This window comes from Perna viridis, chromosome 9 (genome assembly GCF_037379345.1).
Source record: "Perna viridis isolate PV_CMFRI_1.1 ecotype Kerala chromosome 9, ASM3737934v1, whole genome shotgun sequence".
Lineage (NCBI taxonomy): Eukaryota > Metazoa > Mollusca > Bivalvia > Mytilida > Mytilidae > Perna > Perna viridis.
In genome coordinates, this window is record NC_142453.1 from 9,732,460 (window position 1) to 9,759,966 (window position 27,507).

General features: G+C 34.0%; 2 protein-coding genes across 6 annotated transcripts; both read left to right on the forward strand.

Moving 5' to 3' along the window:
- The first annotated feature begins 51 nt into the window (after positions 1 to 51).
- LOC148606611 (uncharacterized) lies at positions 52 to 5,951 on the forward strand. The gene is made up of 4 exons (XM_088547174.1): positions 52 to 205; positions 3,558 to 3,726; positions 4,710 to 5,079; positions 5,558 to 5,951. The coding sequence occupies exons 2-4, from the start codon at positions 3,571 to 3,573 to the stop codon at positions 5,752 to 5,754; spliced, it is 723 nt and encodes a 240-aa protein (XP_088403300.1). The 5' UTR covers positions 52 to 205; positions 3,558 to 3,570; the 3' UTR covers positions 5,755 to 5,951.
- Positions 5,952 to 7,205: 1,254 nt separating this feature from the next.
- Positions 7,206 to 27,374, forward strand: LOC148606612 (uncharacterized). Of its 5 annotated transcripts, none has more exons than XM_088547159.1 (7): positions 7,206 to 7,452; positions 9,508 to 9,584; positions 15,057 to 15,181; positions 16,752 to 16,881; positions 19,440 to 19,619; positions 21,269 to 21,339; positions 24,335 to 27,374. In XM_088547159.1, the coding sequence occupies exons 3-7, from the start codon at positions 15,065 to 15,067 to the stop codon at positions 24,647 to 24,649; spliced, it is 813 nt and encodes a 270-aa protein (XP_088403285.1). In that variant the 5' UTR covers positions 7,206 to 7,452; positions 9,508 to 9,584; positions 15,057 to 15,064; the 3' UTR covers positions 24,650 to 27,374. The 5 variants fall into 5 exon arrangements, with proteins under 5 accessions (XP_088403285.1, XP_088403284.1, XP_088403288.1 ...); XM_088547162.1 differs by lacking the exon at positions 7,206 to 7,452 and adding an exon at positions 22,588 to 22,634 and having other exon boundaries at positions 9,223 to 9,584; positions 24,335 to 24,440; XM_088547158.1 differs by lacking the exon at positions 7,206 to 7,452 and having other exon boundaries at positions 9,195 to 9,584.
- The last annotated feature ends 133 nt before the right edge of the window (positions 27,375 to 27,507 follow it).

Consider the following 27,507-nt stretch of genomic DNA (forward strand, 5'->3'; position numbering starts at 1 on the left):
TTACACTCGCATCATCATTTTTCACTATGGTAAATTCAAACCAAAACGGAAAGGTTGAGGTTTTAAGAAGTTTCCTATTCTACTTGTTTCAACAGAGAAACTGTGTAATTTGAATGACGAATTTTGGATAAATATAAATAAACTTATCGTCATATTCACGGGATTATATCTATTATTTGTGAATGGGACTGACTGACATTCCCCGGTAAGTTCATGAAGCTATGGGTTAATCCTGTCGGGAATCCAGGGAGTGCCGGTGTAAGAATCCCCACCCCTTCTGTGGAAAATTTGATTAATTTCGTATAAAATATTGGCATAAAATGAGCAAAAAAAGTAGACTGCAACCCACTTTTTTCGGACCCTTTCCAAAATCTCTTGATCCGCCCCTGAAATGTTCAATTTGATGGTATTCCTTTCTTTTCAATGGATATTTCAGAATAGAAAAAAAAATCTACAGTTTTAAATTCATCAAACTAATTGATAACATAAACGGCTTACTTGACCTAAATTAGTAAATTGGGAACAGTAGGATGGCATGATCAGGGTCGTTCTCAAGTGTCCGCCCAGCTTTGAAAAAATAACAAGTGCTATTTTAGAATTAACAACACCCCTTTTTTTATTGTAAATGAGAAGTCATATTACGATGTACGTGAAATATTGAGTGCACTTACATCCTTTGATCTACCGACAATTTACCTGTACAATTTTGTTGGCGTTCAAGGAATAGGTGTCAGTGGTTATTACAACAAAGGTGCATGCTTATCAAAACATTCATATTAATTAAGAGAATTTAAGAGTAAATTACAGGTGACTTATTTCAGTTCATATTTATTCCAGTTGTTAATTTTTTTTTCTTTTTGCGGTTTCTTCACAAAATCATACATGTATATGTATAGCACAATATAAGACTTTTGAATTATTTTTGTATAGTCCAATAACTTGAAAATATTTCAATCTATCGTTCTACTTTATGTATGAATACTAGTACTAGAATAGTTACTAAGTATGAGGTTTTTGTTCAGTTAAATAAAATATTTGTAATTGCAAAACAATGAAGAAGATCCATTTTTGCAGTAAGTGGTTTAAGGACTATACTCTTATTACTATAATTTAAAATCACATGAGGCATGAAAAGTAGAAAAAAATATATTCATATTAATTAGTTTAAACTTGAGAATAATAAAGAATGAAATAAATCATCAATATAAAGTTCCGAGTTTGAAATCATGTTTATTGATGTTAAATTTCTGAATTTCTTTAATATTTTTGTATATAGTTTATACATTTCTTAGAATAAAAGTTTAAATTATATTAAAATTTTATTGTATTTTTACTACTTTTTAATAATTCAATTTTATTATATTCTTACACATTTTCAAAAATCTGATGTTTTCCATATAAAAAAGGTATAAAATGTTACCAACTTCACTAATTAATCTCAACAGTTAAATACTTATAAAATCATTTTAATTGTTACAAAAACACCTATCGTTATAATATAAACATCTATTGAAATTTTTTGTTGGCATTCAAGGAATAGGTAACATAAAAAAAATGTTGGCATTCGAGGAAGACACCCATGGACGGATATACAAACAGAGAGAAATTGCTTGGAATGGCTGCGTTCGGTGATGGATCCGACTAATTCCGAAAAGGGGGCGGTGATCCATTGATTTTCTACTGAATCGTCCAAATTTTTCGAGCTGAAAGGCATTAAGGAAGATCCATCCTTCTGCTTTTTGATCCGACTATGATGTTTTTCTCTGTATGTGCCAATTTATAGAAAGAAACATTTATTTTTCACTGTGAATTTTTTCATGCTTTCATGACGTGAAAATTTGACTGTATAAGGGAATATGCTTAGTACAATCCACAAATCTTAGCTGCATTACATGTGAATTTTATCAGGATTTGTATCGATTTGTTCAACGTGTCATAGTTTTCCTTTCCTCTTTCGTTTACCCCGAACTTGACTTTATATGAGCAACTACTAGTATGTTTCTAGAAAAGCAGATGACGCTTACTCCCAGTTTTTAGTGGAGTCCGAGTTGCTCATTTACTATTGTTCCTTTGTACGTACACTGTGTATTATTTTGGTTGCTTTATATGTTCTTTTTTGTTAGTATCTTTTTTCCATATCTGGTCTTTGTCCCTGGATTACATCCCTTTATTTCCTCTAGAATATTGGTTCCCTTGATTACTCTTTCATACACATATGTAGATTTTGATATGAATCTACACTTCAACTCTTTTGTACAAATGTATCTTATTTCGTGAAGCAATACAATCTCACTTTTGTGATTTATACTAATATTTCAATTCTTTCCAAAATTCAACGTCTTACTGTCTTTATCCTTAAAATGAGAAACTACAGAAATTGATGACATACAGTATTATAAATTGTCGAAGAGAAACAAGAACTGTCGTAACTCCCGAACGGTAATAATACAAATTTTATGACATAAAGAATATTGTGTCAAAAAATGAAACGATTCAGTTGAGCGGTATTTTGATCATCATCCACACAAAAAGTATGACCAACGGACATGGTCATTACTCCACATGCCAGACTCCTTTAGCTGGAATATAAAAAAATCGTTAAAATTCCCCAACCTTCATTTTAATAATGACATATCACTTTATCATGTTACATGTATAGAATAAAAAAATTCACAGAGTCCGATTTAAGTTACTAAAGGTACATTTCCCTTCCATTTTAACATTCGAAATTGATTTACAAATTTAATAAGCTTGAATAAAGGTTGTGATAATTTATGAAGGATTGTCTTCGGGGGATGTGTTAAAAATCTCATTTCAACACTTTTTTTTTTTTGTTGATCTAACCTTGGTCTACTCAAAAGCCTTACCTTGCAAAAGCATTTATGCACCCGCAGTTAAGACAAAAAGATTCATAGTTGTATAAAAAATCATTTCAAATAATGTAATTATGAACAACGGAAAAGGACGCGGTTCTTGACCTTTTGTTGTGCATGTGTCTGTTTTCCTTTTCTTGATTTTGTCCCTGCAATGGATTGCGTTCTTTTGATTTCCGCTAGAATCTTTATTCTCTTGATTACTCTCGCTAAGCATTCTTAAATAAATTGCGACCAGTCCAAACTTTTTACGCCCTAAAATTTGCATATGTGTAATGAATTTTGAAATGATACTATGGTTGCTACCGAGCACATCTTTCAAAAGCTGTAACAGTTAAAAATGTCAGTTGTAGAATTACCTTTCCAGGTTCCTTATACATTTGTTAAATACTATTTTTATAACTGAAAAAGGCGAAAAAGGAAAAGAAATCCAACGTAGCTCTGTACATTACGAAATGGGTTGTTAAATCGATGAGAGCAGTCAGCATTTTATCTTACCATGTGGACAATTATCTAAGTCAACATAAACTTCTGCGAACAACAACCAGCTTGTTTTGCCGCAGTAGATAATTCTTTGTTTGCAATGCATACATAAACCTCAACTCATAATGGTTAAAACTAAATTAGTTACATCTGTTTTGTTTCGATTTCAAGACTAGTGAACTTCTCTTTTTTTCGTTTCAGAAACTGAGAAGTCATGATATCCTGGTTCATAACAATTTCATCACTTTTGGCCTATGTATACGGCCATGGACGGCTTATTTCCCCTCCAGGAAGATCGACTATGTGGCGCTACGGTTATTCCACACCGCCAAATTATAACGATAACCAGTTATTTTGTGGTGGCTTTTTTGTAAGCATTGAATAAGAACTTTTATTGCACATGTTCAACGTATTTAACAGTGACGAATCTAGGGTTCTGTGGGTTGGGCCCATCTTTATGTTGGAAAATGTTTTTTTTTGTGCAAAATTTTGGCAAACAATAACAATCTGGAATCCCTCCCGTTTCAAAATATTTGGATCCGCCACTTTTAAATCCTGCTCACTTTCTGCTGTATAAATATATTGTACACATGTATTGTCCTCCTGCGTTTCTGGTTCCGCTAAAATTAATCTAGAGGTCTGTCCGCTCCAGGTTCGACTTTTAAAAAATACTCTTGACCATGCACTTAAACAGTCATTTTAAATTGTTAATTCTCCATTTCTGTGTGGTAAAATAATTGTTGTATCTGCTTCTGGGTATGGATTTATTAGCTCTCTCTACCTAAAAGCCCGTTACTCCAGAGCGAGCTTCAGATGCTACACACACTATTTTGACGTGCTCATAGGTTTACCTTCCATTAAAATTAAATTTGTCATCTTTCCAAAAGTTTTATGTGAGCTATCACGAATATATCGACTGATCCTGCGTCTGTATTACTTGGTATCGCATGAACAATTAATTGATGGATGCTTAGATGAGACCAAATAACATGTACCCATCCGAGGAATCGAGTCCATGCTCAAAGTGTGTTATACGTCTGGGCTATCTATGCATTAAAACACATCCAAAGCAAACCCTGGAAAAAACTGTCTATACCACATACTTTTGTAAGACCTTTTATATCAGTTTGTATTTTGAACCTGGGTAAACCGAACATCTGTCTTAATCAATAAATTCTACAGTCCAAAAGGGGGTAAGTTTAGACAGGTTTCGTTGTATTCCCATTGGTTTGCAATTAGTTTTTGCGTTTTTTACGGGAGTAAAAGATAAGCTCCAAAATTCTACAAAGTAACTTTGACATTAAAATTTACCTAATGTATTTGACAGACCTATACTTAAATATATTTTCACAGAAACAATGGACTTTAAATAAAGGAAAATGTGGCGTTTGTGGCGATCCTTGGGATGGTCCGCGTGAAAACGAGGCAGGAGGAAAGTACGCAACAGGAACTATTGTAGGAAACTACACTTCAGGTGGAATGCTAGAGGTGAAAATACAAATCACTGCAAGTCATAAAGGATACCACGAATTCCGTATTTGTCCAGTAAATAATCCGAAAACTTCAGCAACTCAGGGGTGTTTAGATCAACATTTGTTGCAACTATCAGATGGACAGACAAAATTTTATGAACCAGGGGCAACAGGTACATACACTGTGAACCTCCTCCTCCCAAAAGCTTTGACTTGCAAACAGTGCGTACTTCAGTGGAAGTGGAATACAGGTAGATAATTTAATCAGTTTAATAACATTTTAAATGGCGTTCGGATCTTGTCTCAACTATTCTGTATTAATTGGAATTGACAGTGCTATCACCAATTACCCTTCACTGAACCATGTAACTTAACTAAAACAAAATTTAAAAATAGACAACACACATACACATACACAAAGCTCAAAGTCTGGAGCGTGTTGTAGAGTACATAAAACGGCAACCTCGATTAAAGTGAAGAAGACATTTTGATTGTGACAGAGATAAAATGGCGAGACTGGAAATCAGCTCAAGGTCCTTCCACATAATCCCTGAAGTGAAAATATAACGAAGCCAAAATCATACCAAACAATAAAATTCTAGTAAGTAGATAGGGGTATAATTCAATTCAAATCAGACTGGTCATCAACTTATGGAACAAGCAGCATGAAAATTGAACAAATGGAAAACGTTATATAGGTTTTGTAAAAATGCAAACAATTTTTTTCAGGGAATTCCAACGGCTGTGACAAAGACAATAACTGTTGTATAGGTTGTGGACCACAAGAACAGTTCTATGGATGTGCCGATATAGCGATCATAGGGTTAGGGAACATCAATGGTGCTAAAAACATTGTTTCGTCAATGACTTCCATCCTATTGTGCCACGGTGTTCTAGCTTGCTTAATAACAAAAGTATGCGTCTGACGATTCATTTGACGGAATTACCATGAAATACCTCGAACAGTATGCTCTTGTTTCAGCACTTTCTCGTCCTCCTTGTGTAACTTACTCTGTTATCATGTTATAATTTACTTATGTTTCATTGTTTCTATAAAACTTAGGTAATGCATGTATCTTCTGAACTGTTTTTATAATTTACTATATTAAATATCCACAAAATTTGTCGAAACCTGTAGAAACTCTTTTTGGCATTTGATAAATGCATTATACAATTATGGCAGCTGAATGCATGCAATATCATTTTTATGGAACACCGAAAATATTGTTTGAAGCACATGGTCGAGGTCGATAGCTCTTTTCGGTGTTCCATACAACATGATATTCCATGCAGTGAGCAGTCATAATTGTTTTATTACACTCCTCTGTAGAAATATAAATAAGTTCCCACTCAGTTGGTGAGTAACTCCGTTTCTTGATTTTCAAAACAAATCTACTGTATCCATTTAATAATGTGGTCGAGTCAAGTACGTATTACCAGTTTTTTTTAATACGTACTTGTCTTTAGACCTGTTCTTAAAAGTGAACAAATTAAGGCATATACCTGCAAATAGACATTTGACCAATTAATATTGACTCTGATTCTGGCGGGGGTTGTAGGGTAGGATGTCTTAACAAAACTAAATTGTCTTCAAGTTACATCTTGACTTATGTCATGTCAATATTTACTGTAAAGTTGTAATAACAAAGATACCATTTAATTCAACTTTCCAATTAAACATTACACATTAAACATTAGTAGAATATTTATCAAAGACACTAGTTTTTCATTGAAATATCAGTTTCCGTGTAAATGAGTTAAATACTATTTTGTCTTCGTTCAAGTTAGTTATTGAAAAAAATACTTTCTAAAACAAATAGTTTAACAAAAATAGTTTATATTAAAATAATCCAAAATAAAGACACACCTTAGATAAACCGTATTCACTTTAAGTTACATAATTTTTGACAAAATGGTTGTTGAAGCGTGTGGCCATATGCCATGTATACCTTCAAACCTTTTAATTTCAGAAGAAATAAATTTAAGTTGCATAATTCTAAACAACATTTTGTGGAGTCATTTTGTTGCAGCTTGTAAATATTTTAAATCAGGGTTCAACCTTTTAAAAAAAGACAAAAATATAGCGATAAGTCTTGTAGTGATTAAGGTAAAATTTTAAGTTAATACAGTAGCTGGGACGGAAACTGGTTTCTATATACTTTTATAAGATCTTAGATCAAATATTCGTAGATAATTCTTTATATGTATTTCAAATACATTTGTATTTGCATTTCTGTGACACAATAATTACTGTGAGATATACGGAAAAAAAATCAAGACAATAATTGCAAAACATACATATCGGGCGTAATTACCTGGAATTTAAAATGGAAATACCGATAACAATAGCAGTAAAACACATCACATTCGGAGTAAAATTTTGTAGATCGATTTCTAACTTGCGTTTCATTTGTATTTGAATTTTGGTCGTAATAATTGTCACGGACTGGATGTAGTGTGTATTAATTATCAAGGACTGGGTGGTGGGTGTATTAACTGTCACGGACTGGGGGATGGGTGTATTAATTGTCAAGGACTAGGTGTTGTATTGTCACGGACCGGGTGTATGGTGCATTAATTGTCAAGGACTGGGTGTTGGGTGTATTCGTTGTCACGGACTGCAGGTAGGTGTGTGTATCAATTGTCACGGAATGGGTTTTGGATACATATGTTGTCGTGGACTGGGTGGTGGATATATTGAATTTAACTGCCACGGACTGGGTGATGTGATATACATGAAAAAAATGAATATTATAGAGTTTTTTTTGTAAAAACTGTCTTTTGAATTTGGATATTTCGTTCATGGAACTCGGAACCTCTCTTATTTCATCTTACGCACTATGCACGTACAGTTAGTACATGTACATGTTTATATGGCAAGCCAAAGTGGACAAAAATCAATATTTTGTAATATTAGAAAATGAATTTGTAATATTAAAAAAATCATTTTTATATTAGAAAATGCTCATTTTTGTCCACTTCGGCTTGCCATATATATATAGCTGTAAAATTTTACCTCTGTTAATTTGGAAAAGATTTTCATGAAAGGGGACAGACATTTTTGCAGACAAAAACAAACTTAATTGTAAATTTGTAAATAAGCAATATGCAATCAGTTCGTTTTTTCATTATAATATCGACCAACAATAGAAAATGAAGGTCCAACATAGGAAAATTAAGTTTATATTTAAAAGTGTATTATAAGATTTAAAAGGGGGGTTGTGATCATGGCAAAGTACTTTTACACCGCCATGTTTTTTTTTGTTTCGCCTGTCCCAAGTTAGGGCTTTAAAATTCTGGCCTCTGTCTTTTTTCGTTTTCACTTTCAGGTTTCGTGTATGATACTGGAGTCTAAAAGGGCAACTATTTGGCTTTATCTGTGCATTATGTTGTTTTAGGGCAGCTGCAACCTTCCATGTGGTGTCACTGTGAAGGTTTCCTCGTCGTAAAAAAAAACATGATAAGCCTTAACGTAAGGTGATATCCTAAAACAAACTCAAGAAAAAGACATGTCTTAGAACCGCTCTAAAGGTTTTATAGCACTAAACCTTCCACTTTCATTACGGTTCATTATTTCAAGTGACATCATCAACGTCGAACTCTCCAAAATGACGTTTTGATAAGGAACAAGCTCTCGATAGTTGGATTTGAATCCATTAGAAGTTATAAACTAAAAGAAATGTTTTTATGTTTTGAACAGGATGTACGAAATAATATGGATTGGGCTACTTTATACTTCCCACTGTTACTACCAATAACCATATTATTTCGTATGAAATGTTCAAAAATTAGAAACATTCCTAATGAAAGTCTTGTCTTGAACATGCATAGCCGACTTGAAAACAGTGTACACGTAACACATACAGTAACAGATCTGATACGTACTATTTATGATTAAGTCGGATGTCATCAATAGACCCTTTTGTGGTAATTTAATGAGCATGCTCAATATACAGTTCCGTGAGGTAGGGCTTGGGTAGAACAAAGGAATTTTCCTCGCGGAAGTGTATATTGAACATGCTCCACGCATGCTCATCGACTATCCAAAAGTTTGGACACAAGGGTCTAATAAAAATGGCCTGTTCACACAAACAAATTTAATTAATAATCCATCAAATGAACGAGAAATAAATGAAGCATACATGTACATGCTATTTTTTTTATTCACATTTCAAAGAGTTGAATAAAAAAACACAACTGATCTGTCAAATTCTGTCTAAGTCGCCCGACGTCGATTGAAAACGTTTTTTATACAGATTTACACAGTTAAAGAAAACTTACTTAAAAATTTTGAAGAAAGTGCGATCGTGTAAACGGACATTAACACCGAACTTGACAATTCGTTTCTGTTTCTGTTTTTTTTTTGTTTTGTTTTTTGTTTTTTTTTTATTCTCAACACGTTTTATGTTTTCATCTTATCGCCTCAAACGATAGGCCTAAAATGTTTAACGTCATTCCATACAGACCACAATGTTTCTTAGTCATTTAAATTCTTAGAAAACACATATCCGTTTAGTGAAACCACGTTCCCCTTATTTTGGAAATACCATGTAAGAGGCCAGTAAGTTGTTCAACTGGTAGGTTTTGCCATAATTTACAAACAAAACAGACTCGCTGGCTTTTTATGAAAAAAGCTATTTACGTCATAATTTGAATTAAAATTGATATATTCCCGTCAGGAGCCTCTTGATATACAGCATTCTATTGTGTTACACGCAAACAGAACTAGATAGAAAGAAATCATCTGTAGTAAAAGGTAGGCATATTTTAGTTTTTAGTTTTTACCAAAGTAAGCCGCTCTTCTCTTTATTGTTATAATATCTATTGTATACATGTTACAGAGTGGAGTTTTGGCGTGAAATCTGGGAACGGGGTCTTTTTGTGAATATAAACATAGATATTGTTTTTCTTATTCATACAAATGTATTTACCTGAAGCAACCTCGGAGTTTAATATAGCTATTAGGTGTCAAATATATATGGAACGCCATAACTGTCGTATCTGGTCAATTATATTTATACGCAGTTCTATTTTCTTTATATTCAATACTTTCTTATTAATATGCGGTGGTATTATCTTTATATGTAGTGGTTTTATCTTGATATGCAGTGGTATTACCTCTATTTTCGGCGGGTTTACCATTATATGCGGTGGTTTTATCTTTATATGGGGGGATTCATTTTTATATGCAGTGGATTTACCTTTATATGCGGTGGTTTCATCTTTATATGCGGTGGTTTCATCTTTATATGCGGTGTATTTTTCTACATCAGCATCCTTCTTTATATGCTGTTTGTACGACTTTATATGCTGTTCAAACTTCATTATATGCTGTAAAAGGCTTTGATTATCTTAACGCAAGGCTTAAATGTTCGGAACTTTTAAACATTTTGCACAGCACATTGTGAAAAAATCGAGGAAATTTGGCAAGAATTAGAATTCGAGAATCTTGTAGAATCATCATTGGACATCTATCTATTTCTCTAATAGAACAGTTAGGTGTAAAGGATAGATCGGAAATGATAAATTTACGTCTGAAATATTTGTCTTATTGAAACCAAGTAAAAGGGTGAAAATTTCGAGATTCCAAAGGAATTACTTGAAAACTTATTAGAAAGCAACTTTACAATTATATATACATGTATGTGGACTTCAGTAAGATTCTTTTGGTTTTTGAAAGTGTTCTGTATAGAAAAATGAGGATGCACGATTTAAGCAAGCATGACTTTGATGACGTTAGTTTAAAATATTATACATCGTTGTTGTTCCAAAAAAGATGGTACATCTAGATACAAATATTAGTTCTTGGTAGAGATTCCTCATACTTTGTAAGAAATAATTCCAAATCATCTTCCAAATATACAGAGGAAGATGTTTACAAAATGCTGGAAAAATGATGGACGTGTTTTTCAACAAACGGTCGGCATTCCAATGGGAACAAATTGTGCTCCTTTACTTGCTGACCTATTCCTTCAATCTTATGAGGCTGACTTTATAGCTGATCTGATCAGAAAGAAAGAATATCGTTTGGCTAGATCCTTCAATCTCAGTTTCCGCTATATAGATGACGTATTATCTTCAAACAATCCTAATTTCGGGGATTTGATACATCGCATATAGACCAAAGAACTTGAGATAAAGGATACTACAGACACTGTGAAGTCAGCCTCATATCTTGACCTACACATAGAAATCGATGGTAAAGGAAAACTATTGACCAAACTTTACGACAAACGTGATGACTTTTCATTCAGAATTGTCAACTTTCCTTTCATCTGTGGCAACATCCCTTCGGCTCCTGCGTATGGAGTGTTCATATCACAACTCATACGTTATGCCAGAGCTTGCTGAAACTACGCAGACTTTTTGTATCGCGCTAGAACTCTAACAAATAGGCTTATGGAACAGGGTTATGTTGCTACAAGATTGAAGTTATTACTACAGAAGTTTTATGGTCGTCATCATGAACTCGTGGATCGTTATGGTGTATCCATCAGCACCTTTATTCAACGGGTCATAGTTTTCCTTTCCTCGTTTGTCTACCCCGGACTTGACATTTTATGAGCAACTCGGCGGGTGTTTCTAGAAAAGAAGAGGACGCTTACCCTACCGGTGCGCCTGGTCCATGCTCCCAGTTTTTAGTGGAGTCCGAGTTGCTCATTTCCTTTTGTTACTTTGTATGTATGATTTTAGTTACTTTATGTTCTTTGTTGTGTATGTCTGTTTTCCATGTCTGGTCTTTGTCCCTGGATTACATTCTTTTGATTGCCGCTATAACCTTGGTTCCCTTGATTACTCTTTAAACATGTATCAAGCTATTTGCATATTTTAACACCTAGTCAAAAAAATAGAATGAAATGAACTATAGCAAATTAATTACATGATTCAGAAACAAGACTTAAAATCTTATGTCAATCCGTCTCCTGAAAGAGTAATCAAGGGAACCAAGGTTATAGCGGTAATCAAAAGAATGTAATTTAACATAGCTTCTCGTTCAGGTGAGCATTTTTCAGTTTCAATCTGACAATAATGAGATTTTCGTAAAACTGGGAATTTTCGAAATTTCATATTTTCTTCCATTTCACCTGTAACAGGCATTGTTTTTCAACTACGACACTTTAATCAAGCTTTTGTGTATTCAAACATTGATTAAGCATCTTACTTTACTAATGAGCCAAGGAATTGCCCAATTAAATTAATAAATTAATAAATTCTGCCCCAATGTGGAGGAAAATGATCGTTTATAGCATACACGAACTGTACACAAAGTCTGTCCGGTATTTATTATTGAGATCTTGTATCAATCATATTGTCAAGCAAATATGCTTTTCATGTGCATCGTCTGAATATAGCTGAAATATTGCTGCTCGGACGTTAAACCCCAACAAACAAACAAACATTTTTTTGCCCCCTTTATTTTGAGACAAAATATTAAAAAAGGGAAATTTAAGAATCAGACAGGTTATCAGGCATTTTAGCACGTAAATTGTGAATTTTTGTTTAAAATATCACAGTTTTTACATGATTTGATTTTGTTTGCTATCGTTATTTTTACACATATAAGGATAAGGTTTCATAGAACCAGCTACGGTGAACGATTTGCAAACATGTACCCAACACCATTTAAAAAATGCTAATCTACCACAAACGAATTGTGTTTTGTTACGGAAATTTCAGTAGGTATAGGGTACAATTTTTTCGCCTAAATGGCCTGGAATACTTTAAAGTATGTATTGCCTTGGCTCATTAGACAGCTTAGATGCTTCATATGTGTGTTTGAATATGCAAAACCTTGTTTGAAGTAGAGTACTTGAAAAAAAACGCAAATTACGGAAATGGAAGAAAATGTGAAATTCCGAAAAATCCACTTTTTATGCAAATTTCATAATTGTCATATTGAAACCGAAAAATACGCGATATAGGACAATCACGGGTGATGTAGAAGAAAATTCTGAAATTCTGAAAATTCCCATTTGTCCGATTTTATAGTAATTGTCACTCTAAAAGGAAAATCTAAGTGCCTGAATAGATCAGATATGTTTGGTACATCTTAATCTAAAATTATGAATGCTTAAAATATTAGTACTACAGTGTCGGTATGCTGTGATTGAGAATTCTGTTTGATATTGAGACCAATTTTCTAGGGGTGTGGGTAATATTTTCAACATTTTTTGAAAATTCTGTCATGAAAATTAGTTTTTCGTTGTTTGTTTATGTAGAAAATTACATTATCCATCGAATGATGACAAATTTGAGACGTTTTTGTTGAGCAATAACTTGTAGAATCGAATTTATCTGATTTTTAACGGAAAATTCGAAAATTCCATTTCTTGCATTTTTGGACAAATTATGGCTACGAAAATCGCCAAAAATCATCCAAAGATCGCCAGAAGTATAAATTTTGAAAATATGAAACAGAAAATACCAAATAAGCCATTCTTTACTGAAGTATAAATACTCTAGGGGTTTTGATATTGAAAAATATGTCAATATAAGCGATTTTTTTCGGCAGGGTAGGGGTACATTCTTTTCATTTAACCCAAAAACACCAAGTGTTATGCAACTTTCTAGGTACCACTGTAAAGCTGAGACATTAGGCTATATGATGATACCTAAATATGTTTATTTTGTTTACACATGCTATCCCACGAAGGCTTAGACGCTCAAGCAATTGAATCATAAAAATCTAGACTTTTTGACCCAGTGGAGTACAATTATAGGCTAATGCTGAAAAGTAATCCGAGAATATTCTTTTGCGACAAATTGATTCTGTAATGGGAGGTATAAAGGTGCCTACAAATCATCATGAAGTTGATATGTGGTGAGGGGATGCACGTAGGACCCCCCAGCAGCCCATGGACTACAATGTAATATGGATCAGATGAGATATCGGGTGAATAAAACGTCGAAATGTTTACCAAGGTTCAAACCGTTTTGATACAGATCCAACGCTTCAAATTAAAAACCTAAATTATAGAGCTATTTCTTTTGAATAATTTTGAAAATTGTTTATGACCTGAGTAAATACTTAGAGCATTACATTCTTCACTTTGCACCTAATTTACCAAATGCACGATGTATGAACATAAGAGCACTACTTCCTTGAGCTATGCTATATATAAATGATATATATTATTATTCATGATTTCAGGAGACGGATTGATATATTAAAACTTGAAGTCTTGTTTCTGAATCCTGTAATTAATTTGCTATAGTTCATTTCATTCTGTTGTTTTGACCTTTTTTACTTGGTATCGACTTCCATAAGGCAAATATTTCAGACGTAATTTCATTATTTCCGATCAACCATTTACACCTAACTGTTCTATTAGAGAAAAAGATAGATGTCGGGTGTTATTTTTTCCTTTAAAAATGATTCTACAAGATTCTCGAATCATAATTCTCGCAAAGTTTCCTCGATTTTTTTTCACAATGTGCTGTGCAAAATGTTTAAAAGTTCCGAACATTTAAGCCTTGCGTTGAGATAATCAAAGCTTTTTACATAATATATAATCATATAATTCGTATATAATGAAGTTTGAACAGCATGTAAAGTCGTATAAACAGTATATAAAGAAGAGATCTGATGTGGAAAATACACCGCATATATAAATAAAACCACCGCATATAAAGATGAAACCACCGCATATAAAGATGAAGCCACCGCATATAAAGGTAAATCCACTGCATACAAAGATACAATGTAAATCCGCGCATATAAAGATAAAACCACCGCATATAATGGTAAACCCGCCGAATATAAAGGTAAAACCACTACATATAAAGATAATACAACCGCATTTAAATAAGATAGTACCAAATATACAGAAAACAGCACCACGTATAAATGTAATTGACCAGATAAGACAGTTATGGCGTTCCATAAATATGGCTTGTCTTAGTTTTTGTTTGTTTGTTTGTTTGTTTGTTTGTTTTTTTGTTTCGCCCTACAAATCTATGACTCTTTCTTCCAGTCTTCAAGGTTGTTTTTTTATTTAAACCATTTCTTCACGCTCTAATTGTTAAAATTAAGGTTTCAACATGTTTTCTGAAATTCACACGTTGAACCATCTCGTGTGGAGAGAAATAATTCAAAATAGTCATTTTTAGAATCAATGTATCGCCAATGTACATTATTTATAACACAAATGATAAATCGAGTCATAGTGTACATGCAATGGTTATGGTGAAGGAAAAGAACTGAGTAATTAATAATAACCTCTTTTAGATTAAACGATGTCAGGGTATGCTCTTTTGACCCTCAATGTGATCGGTGGTCTTTTGATTCTGGTTGCTCTAGTAACACCGGGATGGTTTGGTCTTGATATGGACACTTCTACAGTCAAGATAAAGGTACGGCAATATGTTTATATACTAGGACACAGAAACAACGCACCACTTATTTCCAGTCGTACAACATTTAAGCATTTGATATTAACACGCAAACATTTTCGTTGATTCGTATCAATTAGTGATTTTGAAAATAATACAAAATAAAAACTTGCCATAAGCTAGGCTCCATACCACATAAGAAGGTTGAGATTAATATTGTTGGTTAGTTACGTTGCTTTAACTGTTTAGAAATGACGAACCAAAAAAAAAAAGCTTAATTATAATCGTAACTCCTCTGACATTCTCGTTACACAATTTATTTTTTTTTTCAGTTTAGCGGAAATGACCGAGTAGTTCCGATTGTGCTTTTCATTTGAATTTAAAGCCACGACTTCTAAAGATTCTATGAAATGCAGAATCAAATCATGCATTAAGATTTCTGATTAAAATTATTTGAAATGCCGAAACTTACTTCATGCCTTTAGATTTTAAATTTGGATCTGTTTTCAAATTTGTTCAAATTTAGATACTAACTTAATTAAGTGTAAGTGCTTGTAAGAATCAGGTAAAAAAATCTGAAACATGCATATCAAAACCCCACCGATCTGACGATAAATATCACTGAAAGATACCTTCTGTATCTGAAACGACCATTATTTAATCAGAAATTTGTCAATAGAATGTTAGAAAAATGAGGTTTTTGACAGTTATTTGCCTTTAAAATGTTTATTTTCAGTGCATTTCAATGAAATTGTATAACTCAAAGGGCCAGCATGATATGGAAAATCTTGTCTTTTTTCCTTGATTTTGATGATGCAAATAGTCAAATTACACTATCAAAATGTTTTTTTTCATACCGTGTTTCGCCCACTGCCTGATTCTTACAGGAACTGACAATTAAAGGTCTAAAATTAAACTTTGTTTTATTGCAACAGAAAAGACTTCTCTGGATTCTTTGAAACCCAGTATTTAGAATATTGTTTTGGGACCTGTTTTGTCAGGTTTGTCCAAATTGGCGTCCAAAATTAGATTTAATTTAATGTCAGCAACTTTGCATGAGAAATCTGCTGAATCTCACCATTAATTAAGTTTTGGTTTCTTTGGCCCAACTTTATATTTAGTCCAAATGGAGGTCCGATCAGTCTAATATTGAAATCTTGAGATTCTTTGATAGGCTGATCTGACCCTGTTTATTTTGTTTTTATTAGATGTCTGGTTTTCAAGTTAGTCTAAAATTAGGGTTCGAAAGTAAACTTCACTTGACAAAAAGAGAATTCATGAGATACTTAAATCAGCTGAATCTTACTGTGTATGTAGATATTTTATTTTGGGCCCGTTTTTGTGGAGTTTGTCCTAACTAGGGTTCAAAATTAAACTTCATTTCATTTCAACAATCTAACCATGTTCAATATTCAAAGCTACATCAAGTTTAAATATATAACATCCATACTTAACCCAACAGTTCATGGTTGCGACCCTCGTGAACACATCAAGCTGCGTTTGTGGATTATTTTATATTGTGCTTCAAGTTACAGAAGACACCGAAAAGGCATTAATAGATGCTAATTAGATTGAAATTAAATCTTTGCAGGTAGCAGTGAGTATATTCTACAGTAAAGTATGCTTATCAAGTGACTCATTGGGTACTGTGGAATGCACGACCATCTCAAATGTAGATGCCGCGAGTAGATCTATCTCTACTTCCCGCATGTCAGATAAATGTAAGTTTAAGGAGGTAGACCTAGGGTAAGAGACACAACTCTTACAAATCATTGGAACGTTTGTATTTACCATTTTACAACCATCTCATGTAAGAATCAAAGTAACTTGGACTGATTTCATTCTGTTTCAAAGGAAAGCTTGAAAGGCTTTGGTGAAATTGAAATTCAATATAATACAAATAAATCACTAATTTAGAGTTATGTCCCTTACCTTAGATCTACTTCCTTAATTTGAGAGCATAAAATATATTTAAAAACTTACTTGACATGAAGAGCAAAAAGAAATTAACAAAATTGAACTGAATTAACAAATCAAAACAAAAACAAAAGTAACCGACCTCCTCCCCAAAAAGAAGCAAGTACGAAACAAAAACAAAAAAATCATAAGGAAGGACGTCAGAGAGTGATATCATGATGAAGCACGGAAGAGAGTGATATTATGTGACATTATGTCAGAAACTGATATCATGAGGAACCATAGCAGAGAGTGATATGATTATGAACCATGGCAGTGATATTATAACGAACCACGACAGAAAATGATATGAAGAACCACAGCTGAGAGTGATATATGATGGGGAAGCACGACAGAGTAATATCACCAGGAAGCACGACAGAGAGTGATATCTTTAGGAACAACTGTGATGCAGTAAAATTCTATATGATTCAGCAAAAATTAAAAATAAATAAAATTGCATTTTAGCTTAAGTAAATTGATAATGTCTTGAGATATTTGTACATTTAGCCTAAAGAAAGAAATATTTGTAACATTAAATAATACGTAATCTGTGACGATAGACTAAATAGGTTTGAATTCTGTGGTGCCTGCTCAATTGTCTTGCTAATAATTTAGGTAAACAACTGACACTTTATAGAGATTAGCAAAATATATTTAATTGCTTTAGGTAATAGTTTCCATTGTTTAAGGATAAATAAATTAAAACAGTATCAGTCATAAAAAGATAAAGTAAGTTTGAGTAAACGTAATCTTACATAACCAAACTTTTCCTATACTAAGGCGTTATGAATATTCATCTTTGGAAATTAAATAAAATTAAGAGATTTCATTGGTAAATAAAAGACAGGTCCGACAGCGCGTGATACTGGGTTTTTAAGGGAGCTCAACCCAGCCCTGATATCACTGTGTACGTTTAGGACAATAAAGACTGAAAACTTGAAATCTTTATTTACCAGGCCAGCCTCGAAGGCATGCAGTGTCCGATGGGCCACGGACACAAAACCAAACTACATGCATGCCAGACATAGCAAGAAAACACCATCACTCCACCAAGACTCTACCATGAACTAGTTTTCCTCAACAAACATTGTTTGTGTTATACACCCCCTCCTGCAAACGAAGTTTGGGGGTATGTAAGTTTCAACCTTTCTGTCCAAACTTTTTTCTCAGCAGCTTGCAGTTCTGTTATGAAACTTTGTGGGATGTAATATAATCACATGGAGATGTACATACTGCCAGGGCTTCACGTTAGGTTTAAGAATTGTAGAAATGAGGACTAGAATTAGGCATTATTTTACAGCAAAACTTGGTTACATGCGTTGTCCGCAACTCCTCCTTAATTTAACGACTTGCAGAATTGTAACTCAATGGAGTGTTTGACGACCATGTTGGAATGTGCATGTTGTCAGATATTTTTGTTTGTGCAAAAATTGGAGAAGTGACGGCTGTTTGGAATACAAAAAAAATACCAGTTTATATATTGTAAATTTCGATATGCTGTACACATGTTTCAAGGAGTAACCTCTCATCAGCAACATTAAAATCAAGTATGTAGGAAGATCATTATCAAAATATTAGTTGTATACAAGAAGTACTCATAACCAAAACAATCGAAAGAGGAAGCCGAATCCATCACCGAGAGGTTCTACCATATGCAATGCAAGGAATGAAGCCTCGGTGTTTTACGTATTTTTAAATTTGGAATACTGCCAGATTTTATAAATAGGGTAGATCAAATATAATAATAATAGGGGTCAGACAAGTCTGACTACTGGGTTGGTGAATACTTTCGGGGACCTCGGGTCAACCAGCAGTGGTATCGACCCAGTGGTACTTAAATATAAAAAAATACCAGTTTTACCAGTACACTTGTTTCAAGTAGTCACAAGGACTAAGAGATTTTTCAGCAAAACTTGGTCTGATGTGTTGTCCGCAACCCCTCCTCAACAATTTGCAGGATTAGTATGCAACTTAATGGAGTGTTAAATTACCATTTTGTCAGAAATTTACGTTTAAAGGTCATATTCTGTCATTGTGTTGTCAACAACAACAAAAGATAGTACTGATTGTGGTTTGGAGTGTGTTTTACATTGTAGAAATGACAGCATAGTTGTGTGTAAAAGATGCCTAGTACATATCCAACATAAAAAGTGTGTCCAATATTAAGCATGGGTCCTCACTGATCCCCAAACGTACAGTGTTCATTAGACTGCGGGGTATTTTTTGTTTTTGTTTTCAAGTATTCTTAATTTACAATTAAACTATTTCCTTTTATATTTGTTTATCCGTATTTACATGTATTTACTTTTTTCAATTGTAGATGCTTTCAGGTTTACTGAATTTATGGTAGAGGGAGCATTTGCACTATTTTGCATCGGCGTAGGCACTGTTTTGACCGCTTTTTTCGCTAAGTCAGTCATCAACCGTGGAAGTAATAACCAATCCCACTTGGGTTTTTCGTCCAATGGAACAGCAGGTCTGGTATTCATAATTATTGGAGGTAAAGACTTGTTAAGACTAAACAGTTCGGATTTTTAAATTTTTGTTTTAGCTCATTTGGCTTGGCAGGCTATGTGAGCTATTGCCATCTCTATATGTCTGTCGTCGTTCTTAGTTGTCTATAAACTTTTTCAAACATCTTATTCTCTGAAACTACTGAACAGAATGTAACCTACTCCTACAACGTAAGAGGTGGGAATTCCATTCCTCCATACCCCAACCTCTTACTTCCGAGCGCCATATTGCATAACGTTCGTTCCGCCGTTCATTAATTCGGCAGAATTATAGTAAATTATTTTCCATTTAAAACGTATTATACTCTTTCTTTACCATTACACGGGAGATGGTGACTAAACTAAAGAAAAACAATGACCTACCTGATGAGAAAATCCAGCAATCCTGGAAATCCATTGTAAAAGCAGTTAAAATGAACTTCATATTTGGTTTTTGGCTTTTTGAGTTTGTAATTCCGGTTGATAAAATTACGGATTTAAAATTTGCGAAATGAACATATCAAATTAACCAACGAATTGCCTTTACCAACTTTAAGTTCGTTTTGTCAAAAATATATTGTATTGTGTAAAATTAGTAACTTAATTCAAAATTGCTTGTCATTTTGACAACTGTCTTCATTACAAATGTTTTCTAGGTATTTAACAAATATTTAGGATTTTTATCATCCGATATCTGGTAGGACAGATTTCTTTTGTGTAAATAAAAGACATAAAGTATTTTAAAACACGTGTTCAGCTAATTAACATTTGCGGTGGCTTTCAACATGTCAGATGCTGGAGGTTAGGATGGCACCAAGTCAGCAAATAGCGTGCCAGACATCCTCTAGCATTGCTGGAGTAAATGTAACCAAACTTTGCTTGAATATTCCGTAGGGTATATTTAACAATTCCTGTGTACAAATTTTTCATCTGGCGAAAAACATGGCCGCCATTACAAATAATAGATCATAGGGGTCAAATTGCAGAATTTTGCAAATTACTCAAAGACAGTTGGGTTTAGCTAAAATCTGGCAGGGAGTAAAATAATTCAGCATGATGGGAAGGACATATGCCGAAGTTTTCAGAAAGATACGTTGATGGAGATTTAGTTATGGGTCATGAAATGGAATTTTCTCCTGAATTTTACATACATTTCCAACTTTCAAAATCTTCTCATCTGAAACTACTATATTCATTGTAACCAAACGAGCGTGAATGCCCCTTACGATATCCTTAACAATCTGTTTGTGGGTATTGTTTATCGTTTAATTCATGTGCAATAATAAGACATGTATATGCTGAGTTTAATTCATGTGCTGTAATAACAGATCAATAGGCTGAGCTTAATTCGTGTGCAGTAAACTGTAATAACACATATGAAGGCTGAGTTTAATTCATGTGAAGTTATAAGACATGTATAGGCTGAGTTTTATTCGTGTGCAGAAATAACACATCATTCTACAGGCTGAGTTTAATTCGTGTGCAGTAATAACACATCTATAGGCTGAGTTTAATTCATGTGAAGTTGTAAGACATCTATAGGTTGAGTTTAATTCGTGTACAGCAATAACACAAGTAAAGGCTGAGTTTAATTCATTTGCAGTAATAACACTTGTATAGGCTGAGTCTAATTCATGTGTGTGTTTTTCTCTTTTAGGAATCTGTGGAGGAATCTTGTGCATTGATACAATCGTAGCACACGTGAGAATGAACGACGTCATGGATGAGGTAGCTTCCTATAGATCGACGCTTACTATGAAAAAAGTGTTTCCCTATTCTATCGTCATCATGTCCATCGGTCTCTTCCTTGAATTCAGTGCTGGCATTGTCCAAATTGCCTGCACGAGATCAAAACCACGTTCAGACACTGAAATTATTCTCTCTCCTGCTGTAAATGCACCATCTGTTGTCGTTCAGAGCTCAACAACTTCTTCGGTTCCGTATTCAAAATTTGCTTGATATTGGACTAGAATACTGGTATTGGTTTTCTACTTGAATATTTTTGTTTACCAGTTCAACTGTTACAATTGTTAACATTCTCCTATGTTTCAAATCATGGCGTCATTTGCAAGTCTTTCAGTGCATCTTGACACTTTGACTGCCAGAGTTTTCTCTAAGAGAGTGCCAGACGTATTTTCAAAAATGTTTTCCGAGCTGTTGTTCTGTGACGTTTCGTCGTGCAACGATTGTATGACGTTACAATGCTGCCTCCGATATGAGGCATCAAGAGGATGGAATGAATACCACGCACTTGTTTCCTAATTGCCATTTTTAAAAATTGCTTTTCCTTGATTGAAAGTCTGAAAATATTGAAGGGCAGCTAAACATTAAACATTAAAAATCAATTACAAAATGTGGACCTAAATGAACAAAAAGCAGACGACACTGTCGACAGGGAATGACCTTTTGAAGGAAATAAAATTAATGCAAAAAAGATGCTCCCTCACTTTACCTACATTTTTTATAGGCTTTTATCTTAAATTGTACATATAAAAAAATTTTCCCGCAAAAAATAACATAAAAAGGACAGTGAGTACTATCAGACAAAAATGACTTCATGAAAAATGCTATTCAAACGATACATATAAAAATGATAGTATGTTTAGTTTGCATCCAATTGTCTTTCCAATCAATAAAAAGTTTAAGAGGAGTTTAACCTTTGAGCCTCAAAATATATAAACACTTCCATCGAAAGATCTCCCTTTTGCAGGCGTACGTGGTCATAATTTTACTGCATCGTATATACATTCAAACAAAATGCAAACAAAACATTGGAAGACAGACAAGATACATGCATTACGAGTCCTACCCATCACTCCTTATTTATTTGTTTTTTTGGTTTTTTTTTTTTTTTTTGGGGGGGGGGTATAGCTAACAAATTAAGCTTCTGACAGATTTAAAATTCACACTATTTTACAAAACAGGGTCTCTCGTGGAAAATTATCGAAACTTCAATAATAAATGTAATTTTTGTAGCAAATTTGGTATCAGCATACAGGAAAATGATTCTGGAATCGAACTAGGTAGGTGTGACATGCACAATTTCAACTTGAAAGTCGTTACAAGCGGTTGAAGGGCGTCACTCCGCGGTACCGCTAAATATACAAATTTTGGTATGGCACATCGTTCTGACCCCAACCCGACATATCAATATCCAAATAAAAAAGAGGAGGGTTGCAGGGTCAGAGGAAATTCGGACTATCCCCCCCACAAACGACATTGAAGCCAACTTGTTTGTACGTCATTCCGTCCTATTATCTCGGCTCCAAATGGATGGGTTTGTTTCAAAATTTGGTGTGGCTTTATAAAGATGTGATATACATTATAAGTAATTTTGGTTGATCCACGATATCAGCTTCCTGTTCGAGCTTTGCATGTCTAGAGAAATACAATGCCTGCAGCTTTATAGGGTAATGAAGGGAATAAGACCAGACGCGTGGCCTTCGGTTCCATAGAAAAAAGTCATAATAGAAACAACAGAACAAAAATAAAAAATCAAAAAAAAAAATTTGTAGCAACTGATATAAATCAAATAACGGTTCAATTGCCATCTTAAAACACAAACAATTAATTGGGGAAATGAGGTTCAGGTTAGCAAAGGCTCGTATATTTAAATGAATGTATGTACACATGAATTCATGTAACATCTTGTCTAGCACTAAATTGTATATAAGCATTTTATTAAAGATTATATGTTACCGTAAATGTTTTAATTCTTATGATAAACGTTAGCACTCACCCCCAGTCATCCAGCGAAGGTAATTAAAAAAATATATAATTGATTAAATAAAATGACTGGTGAACTACCAAAACTTTCCTTTATGGACCCTCCCCTTTTTGCCTCTCAATGTCACGTTCCGGCGTCACAAAGGCCTTGCTACTGTGACGCTAAGAAAACAACATGTTTTCGAAAGGATAGGCCCTCTGGCACTGAAAGGAGTACTATTTTGGGCCGATGATCGGCCCTGTAGCACAGAACTCGTTAAAAGGGTTATAGCGGTAATAAAACGAATGTAATGCAGGGACAAAGACCATACATGGAAAACAGACAGACAAAACAAAGAACATGAAGTAACTGAAATCATACATACAAAGTAACAAAAGCAAATGAGTAACTCGGACTCCAATAAAAACTGGGAGCATGGATCAGGTGCAACGGTAGGGTAAGCGTCCTCCGCTTTTCTAGGAACACCCGTTCATGAAAAGTCAAATCCGGGTTGGACGAAAAGGAAAGGAAAACTATGAACATTGTACAAACCAGTTTTCATGGCGCAGATGGATATACCTTAACCATCCATGAGTTCATGATGACGACCATAAAACGTCTGTAGTGATGATTTCAATCTTGTAGCAACATAACCCTGTTCCAGAAATCTATTTTTTAGAATTCTTGCACAATACAAAAAGTCTGCGTAGTTTCGGCAAACTCTAGCATAGAGTATGAGTTGTGATATGAACGCGCCATACGCAGGTGCTGAAGGGATGTTAACACTGATGAAAGGAAAGTTGACAAGATGCTTATCACTAACAATAAGGGGAATAACATTGATATATTTTTTAATGTAGCATAGTTTGTTTTCGGCCAAATGAGAAGTATGATGTCTGTATTGTTTTTTTTTTAAATAAATAATAAAATAACTGTTTTTTTAATTTCATTTTTACTTTAATGCAGACTTTATTCAAAAGACATTTTCCAGAACAAAGGTTTTATTTGTAATTTCAGGTTACCTTCAACGCTAAACCCACATCCTTCAATATGCAAATTAGTACATTACACCTTGGACAACTTGGCGGGTTTGTATTGAGGAGTGTCGATGCCTTGTCATATATAACAGAGTCTAGCGGAGTGATACATACTTATAGTAAATCAGGAAGCGGAGAAGGTTGTTCAAAAGACTTCTATCTTACTTTCCCTATTATAATTATAACTCGAAAAATTCAGTCCCCCCGTATTCAATATACTCTCTCAGCAAGCTCCACGCAGCGGCAGATGTTCGTTCCGTCTTGTATTATTGGATTTCTAGGGTGGTGCAATTAACCCATACACGAGGTTTGGACATTAAATCACAAAATAACTATCGACCTGTTCCGAAATCCCCTGTAATTTCAAAGATTTTAGAAAAGGCTGTGTCAACGCGTCTCCAACATCACATTGATTCGAATGACACACGACAATGGTCGTTACTCGATAGAAACAGTGATGTTGCGGGTTCACCAAGACATTGTGATCGCCTTCGATGATAACAATTAATCACACTGTTAGTAATGCTCGGTCTGTCTGCGGCATTTGACATCATAGACCACTCTATCATGTTTAAACGTTTTCAGTGTTCATATGGAATTACCGGTAACATCACTGTGATGTGTACTGTATGTTTGCGAAGCCAAAAGACTCTTTTGTGGTTAGTTGATGAGCATGTTCAGTATACACTTCCGCGAGGTAAGGCTTGGGTAGAACAAAAGAATTTTCCTCGCGGAAGTGTATTTTGGGCATGCTTCACAGTTAGCACAAAAGGACCTATTGGCGAGAAATAAAAATACATGTATAAGATACATAAGATAGTTAACAAACCTAGCCTAATTTTCACAATTATGCACGAACTTTTAAGAATTAAAATCATAAACAAATGAGCAGAAAAGGGTACACATATTTGTTTGTTTGTTTTCACAAAAAAAAAAAAAAAAAAAAAAAAAAAAAAAAAAAAAAAAAAATGCCTGCCTACTTTCCCTTGCAGTTTTAAAGTGCCTGATAGTTATGAAAACCTGTCTTTGACAATTAATTTTGAGAAGGCACCCAAAGTTTGTCATTTAAACCGATATTTATTTCCATTGTGTTACTATAGCTACAGATTTTTATGAAAAAAATATAAGGGAGTATCAATCATTCCCATGGATTTCCATGATGTATGGATTTGGAAAATATATTTTTTACAGAAAAATTGGTGGTATTTGCTTGTTTGGATGTCTCAATACGTCAACAAAATGTCATAAAATTATCCGCAGTGGCATAATATTAGTGTATTAAGTAAAGAGTGGAACCTGAACTCATGTCGTTGATTTTCCGTTCTTAAATGATAAAAATTCCAACCAGTCCACAAAGGAGCTTTTAGGTCTTACGTCCATGGCGAATTCAGGGGTGGGGTTGCTGGAGTTGGCACCCCTCCTTGCTTTTTGGAAAATTTTCATGTGTAAAATTGACAAAAAATGTAAATGTAAAAAATGTCCTATCCTCTTTTTCAAAGTGTTTGGATTCATCCCTGTTAGGTTCATACTCGAGTTTGTGATTTGTACCATACCATGCTTTTAATATATAAGCTATAAGAATTGGATTATGCATCATCAAAATAAAAGTTCCATTCAGTCGTCGCCATCATTAACATATATCATTTAACCATCTAAACACTAGTCTAACAAGGGACGAAGAGGAGACAACGTAAACTTTGAGAACAATGACAACTAGGAACGAACATAAACCAGGTGCTTTTCTAGAAATATTATATCCGACGTCATATATCCGCGATGAAGTGTAGAAAGGGTGAATTTGTCATTTGTTTTTGTTGTTGCAAAATTTGCGCAAAACTGAGCAAATGTAAGCCTCGACTACAACCTTTCTGTAAATATCTGGACCAACTCCTGTATACAATTCACGTTTTTTTCTCAGTTTACATATTATATATACTCATGATTTGCATCAAATATTAGATATACAAGCTTTTCAAAACTTCGGGCTTCGATATATGCCACTCTTGTAAATGTTACCTAAAACACAATCATAAATACTACGCACATTATTCGAAATCCAGTCAAAGTATATAGTGAATATTTCCTTCTAGAGCCTCTGTAGATTGATTGACTGTTGTTTTTAATACCGTTTCGGCGACTAAGGCCATATCACGGCAACAACATTTAACAATCTGAGAACATTTTAAATGAGATCAAAGTCTCTTCATATGATAATGAAATTAAAAAAAATATGCTATTTACATATAAAAAGGGTACGTCAAAAGGTTAATTTAAGACATAAAAAACATGGAAAAGAACAACATCCGTTTAAAAAATAGGTTGAACAAAACATAGGTAAACATTGCCTGAAGACTAAAAATGGATGCGGATATATATTCAAAACTCGATCGATCAACGCATTTACATGTTTTTGTAGCAGCAGTCTACATAACAATCATGCAGGGGTCATTAAAGGGTCACATTTTTTAAAATAATTTATATGCTGTGTTAATGGCAAACGACAAGAAGAAAAAGAAGTTTAGAATCCCCCAGAGTACTCGAAATTCATTAGAGGCATCTATCTCCTAGTGGCGGGAAAATCAATGGTATACACTATCATTTTCTTTTACAGGAGATGGTACTAATTTTGCCAATATATTCTATGATTACTTTCACCAAAAATATATTTTTTACTGGAAGGCACCATATGAAAATTCCATAACATTTCTAATCTTGATTTTACCTGGCAGCATATAGACGAACTTCACATTCGCCATTTACGAACTCAGTGGCGCTTCCAGAGTGTGAGCACCCTCCCTTTTTGGAAAGTTTATCATTATCATGGGTAAACCTGATAGAAGAAGGCAAAAAATGTCCTAGAACCCCCTTTTTCTGAGGAACCTCGACTGGCACCCCTCCTTTTCAAAAATGGCTGGATCTGGGACAAGAGAACAGATTTTTTTTTAACTTCAACAATTTTCACTTCGGAAAGTTCCTATATTTGAAGTAAGTTATTTCATGTATTCAAGTACTATCGGAGCTTCAATAATTTCAAAAAATTTCAATTTAAAAGTCTACTGTTGTCTGTTGATGCAACCGGACATTAAACCAGTCTTTCGGTTTGGGGAATTTCTTCCCTCTACTTAAAATTAAATGTAAAAGTCGTGAATATGA

Bases quoted from the DNA above. Each gene is read 5' to 3' on its own strand.
- LOC148606611 (XM_088547174.1), top strand. From the start codon at position 3,571: ATGATATCCTGGTTCATAACAATTTCATCACTTTTGGCCTATGTATAC. The intron at 3,727-4,709 runs GTAAGCATTGAA...ATATTTTCACAG, and splicing joins TATTTTGTGGTGGCTTTTTT to AAACAATGGACTTTAAATAA. The intron at 5,080-5,557 runs GTAGATAATTTA...AATTTTTTTCAG, and splicing joins TCAGTGGAAGTGGAATACAG to GGAATTCCAACGGCTGTGAC.
- LOC148606612 (XM_088547159.1), top strand. From the start codon at position 15,065: ATGTCAGGGTATGCTCTTTTGACCCTCAATGTGATCGGTGGTCTTTTG. The intron at 15,182-16,751 runs GTACGGCAATAT...AAATCTTTGCAG, and splicing joins CTTCTACAGTCAAGATAAAG to GTAGCAGTGAGTATATTCTA. The intron at 16,882-19,439 runs GTAAGTTTAAGG...TTTCAATTGTAG, and splicing joins TTCCCGCATGTCAGATAAAT to ATGCTTTCAGGTTTACTGAA.